Source organism: Charadrius vociferus, unplaced genomic scaffold, assembly GCF_000708025.1.
Source record: "Charadrius vociferus isolate BGI_N301 unplaced genomic scaffold, ASM70802v2 scaffold631, whole genome shotgun sequence".
NCBI lineage: Eukaryota > Metazoa > Chordata > Aves > Charadriiformes > Charadriidae > Charadrius > Charadrius vociferus.
Genome location: NW_009646948.1, coordinates 1 through 3,985, shown reverse-complemented (window position 1 = coordinate 3,985; position 3,985 = coordinate 1). Strand labels below are relative to the sequence as shown.

Sequence of the window (3,985 nt, the reverse complement as noted above, 5' to 3'; positions counted from 1 at the left end):
CTCGCACTTCGTGGGCATCGACGGCGTCCGCGCCTTCCTGCACTCCTACTCGCACGAGGTGTCGCTCACGGCCGACTCGCGCAAGAGCCAGCTCCGCTTCTCGGGCGGCAGCTGCTGCGACACCCTGCCGGCCCGCCCGCCGCCCGACGAGCCCGCGCCGCTGCTCGGGGAGGACCCTGCCGCCGCCCGCCGCGCCGAACCCGACCCCGACCCCGACGCTCCCCCGGTGAGTTCCTCGCACCACGCGTGCTCCAAGACGCTTCCCTCTCCTGCTTCTCTGCCCTTTTCCACCCCCTGTCTTCCGTGTCCCGCATAGGCACGTTTAGTAACAAGGAAGTCAACACCTCTTTCTTTCTGGAGGTTGGGTTCGTTGGATCAGCGTTGCACTTGGTGTGGGAGTCGGGCTGCTGTTGGCTTGAGCTTTGTTAGAGTGGCACTTCGTTTTTTTATCGTGTCGTTTCTGTGTTAGATTCTGTTCACTGAGCCAATCTCTCCTGTAGGACCGCTCCTCTTTTACTTTTAGAACCTTCATGTTTCATCTCTGAAGTGTAGTGAGCAGACAATGTATCTTTGTCTTCCTACAGAGATGAGGAGATATCTATGTGAAGTCCGTGGGTGATCCTGGTGCATGGTGAAGGGAAATGATGTTGGCATATGTCAGCTTTCTGGATCTGTGGAATATTTAATCTGATGTTATTTGTCTGACTGTCCCATATGTAACTTTCATGTTTACATCTGTAAATAGAAAGACTTCCTCATTGTGGTTGACAACACTTAAGACATTGAAAGATCTGTTATAATTGTTGGGCTGGGGAAACAGTTTCCTTCTATACCTTGAATGGGTTCAGCTGCCAAGACAAAGACTTTGATAGACCTCTGTTTCCTTAGATGTAACTGAATGAAATGCTCTTTTGCCTGTTGATGACATTTGGCCAAAATATGGGATATTGTTCGTGGTGCAACTGAAGTCTGTGAATGCAGAGCAAGGAGGCTGAGACACTTGCTCTGAACCATGAAAATAGGTCATTCAATGTGGTTTTCACAGAACAATGGTTTGATTTCATGCCTGTTGCTGGGGCCTGTGCCATTTTTTTGTTATCCTGGATTACCTGTCCTCCTCTTCCGTGCCCCGTGTAGGTACGTTTAGTGACAAGGGAGGCAAAGCTTCCCTGAGGTGAGGGTGGGCTCGTTGCTCAGCGTTGCACTTGGTGTGGGAGTCGGGAGAAGTGGGGCTGCTCTTGCCTTGAGCGCCACTTTGTGTTTTTATCTTGTCGTTACTGTGTTAAACACTGTTCACTAAGCCAGTCTCTCCTGGAAGACCTCTCCTCCTTTACTTTTAGATCCTTGATGTTTTTTTCTGTGAAGTGTAGTGAGGAGACAATGTATCTTTGTCTTAGTACAGAGATGTGGATATTTCTATGTGAAGTCCTTGGGTGATCCTGGTGCATGTGTCCACTCATGCACAGAAATGCTCTGTCTTGTCACATAGGCACAGAGAGAAGTCAAATACTATGAGATGTTGCCTGTGCCGTATTTCTTTCAATGGAGTGTATTTCCAAATTTGGAAGATCAGTGTTCATTGCTGGACTGCATAAAATAGGACTGGAGGTGTTTTACTCTTGCGGTTAAGATTTGAGAGTCACGTGTCTTCAAAGTTAAGTCTGTGAATGCAGAGCAAGGAGGGTGAGAGGCTTGCTCTGAACCATGAAAATAAGTCATTCAATGGGGTTTTCACAGAACAATGGTTTGATTTCATGCCTGGTGCTGAGGCCTGTGCCATTTTTTTGTTATCCTGGATTCCCTGTCCTGAATGATGATGCCAGTCCCCCAAGCATGAAATATTTGCACAATAACTGTGCATGTAGAATTATGATGCATGAGGAGAACGCACATAATTCCTGTGTGAAAGCTCCTTTATCCATCTGTATTTCTTTGGAACATTGTGATGTAGCGTTTCTTCATCGGTGTAATTCCACTATGTTTCAGGCCTTTGTTTCTTGCAGGGTCACAGTTCTTTTCGCCACGTCTGGATAATTCTTTTGCTTTTGACAGTGTGAGTGTTGTTTTGCAGTGATTCCTGCCCCTGGTAAGCCGTCAGGCAGCTGAAGATAGCCTAGGATGACTTAACTTGAGAAAGAGGCCTATGATAAGTGCTAACATTTACAGCTTTGTATTTGTAAGTAGATGAGCAGTTCACACAGCAGAAAAAATTGACAAGAGCTGTTGACTCTTTCTTAAAATAACCCCCCCACTATGTTGTCCAGAGGAAGACTTTAGGGTTGCACGTGTGCTTGAAAACTCAGTGATTTACAGGTGCTCGGGGTGATGAATTTTAACATCAGCACTGAAGACCAAGAGGTCTTGCTGGAGAGTTTCTTTGACAACACTTCGTCTTTAATGGTTCCTTGCCTTCTTGGTCCTTTTTTTTTTTTTTTCTCTGTTCCTGGTTTCCTATGCATGTAGGTTTAGTTTGAAGGAGTGGCATGCGTTCATGTAGCCACATGTTCTGCATTAGTGCCTCTTGCTTATGCTACAGGTCTTGTGGAAGGCAGGAGATGTGAGGTTATATTTGTGTTCTGGTTGTGGTAGGGACAGGAGATTAAAGAAATATTTGCACAATAACTGTGCATGTTAAACAATGATGCATGGGTAGAAGGCTCATAATTTCTGTGTAAAAGCTCCTTTTTCCATCCATATTTCATTGGAACCTTGTGATGTGTCGTTTCTTTGTAGATGGAATTACACTTTGTTTCAGGCCTTTGTTTCTTGCAAGGTCACAGTTCATTTCACCATGTCTGGATAATTCTTTTTCTTTTGAAAGTGTGAGTATTGTTTTGCGTCAATTCTTGCCCCTGGTAAGCCGTCAGGCAGCTGAAGATAGCCTAGGATGACTTAACTTGAGAAAGAGGCCTATGATAAGTGCTTACACTTACAACTTCTTATTTATAAGTAGATGAGCAGGCCACATAGCAGAAAATATCAATGAGAGCTGATGACTTTTTCTTAAAATGAACCCCCCTACTATGTGGTCTAGAGAAATATTTTAGGGTTGCATGCGTGCTTGAAACCTCAGTGAGTTGCAGGAGCTCAGGTCAATGAATTTCAACACTAGCAGTGAATACCAAGAAGACTGTAGCAGTGAGGTTCTCTGACAATACTTTGTCTTTTGTTTTAAATCTTTCTTTCCTTCTTTCTTTCTCTCTTTCCTTTTTTTTTTTTTCCTGTTTTCCTATGTATGTAGGTTTAGTTTGAAGGAGAGGCATACCTTCATGTAGCCACATGTTCTGCATTAGTGCCTCTTGCTCATGCTGCAGGTCTTGTGAAAAGCAGAAGTGAGGTTATATTTGTGTGATGGTTGCAGTAGGGAGAGGAGATTAAAGCATGATGTCAGTAGAAGTCTCATCTGTGTGGAACAGCACGTGTAATAAAAGAGGGGAGGATATTACCTAGAAATTGATAAGTTGATTTTAGCCAGTGTCCGTTGGATGACTGCTCCTCTTTTAGTTCAGACATTTCCCATTCATGTGCTTTACAATCCTTCTATATCTTTGCAGAATGTTGGTGAGCAGAGAAATGTCCCTGCCTTTTTTGGTGTGATCATGTTGCATTATATTCTCATGATGCATTTTTACTAATTCTGAGGGTGAGAAGCAAACCTGCAGGTTGTGTAGGGTTGGAGAGAATTGTGGAAGCTCTGTTGGCAGGGGGCTGTAGCAGAACTGACGGTCAATTCCCTGCTTGTCATAGTTACTCTGTTAGGCACACAGTTGTGGTACCATGCAATTTCAGTTCCTTCAGCTCAATACACTTGGCCTAAGAAATATTGCACCTGGTCTGTTCATATCTGTTGCAATACTATTTGATATATCTCACTAGTATCTTCATCAATGAGTGTCATGGTTTCATCTGGGATGGAGTTATCTTTCTTGCTAGCAATTGGTATAGTGCTATGTCGTGCATTTGGGATGAAAATAGTGTTGGTGAA

At 44.2% G+C, this 3,985-nt stretch overlaps 1 protein-coding gene across 1 annotated transcript in view; it reads left to right on the top strand.

The window, feature by feature from the left end:
* LOC104295381 (protocadherin gamma-A7-like) overlaps window positions 1–226 on the top strand; it is a gene marked incomplete at its 3' end in the record, with an annotated part of 14,043 nt that extends 13,817 nt beyond the window's left edge. The window contains exon 4 of the mRNA XM_009895137.1: window positions 59–226. Coding sequence (XP_009893439.1) covers window positions 59–226 — 168 coding nt within the window. The remainder of the gene's footprint in view (window positions 1–58) is intronic.
* Between the last annotated feature and the right edge of the window lie 3,759 nt (window positions 227–3,985).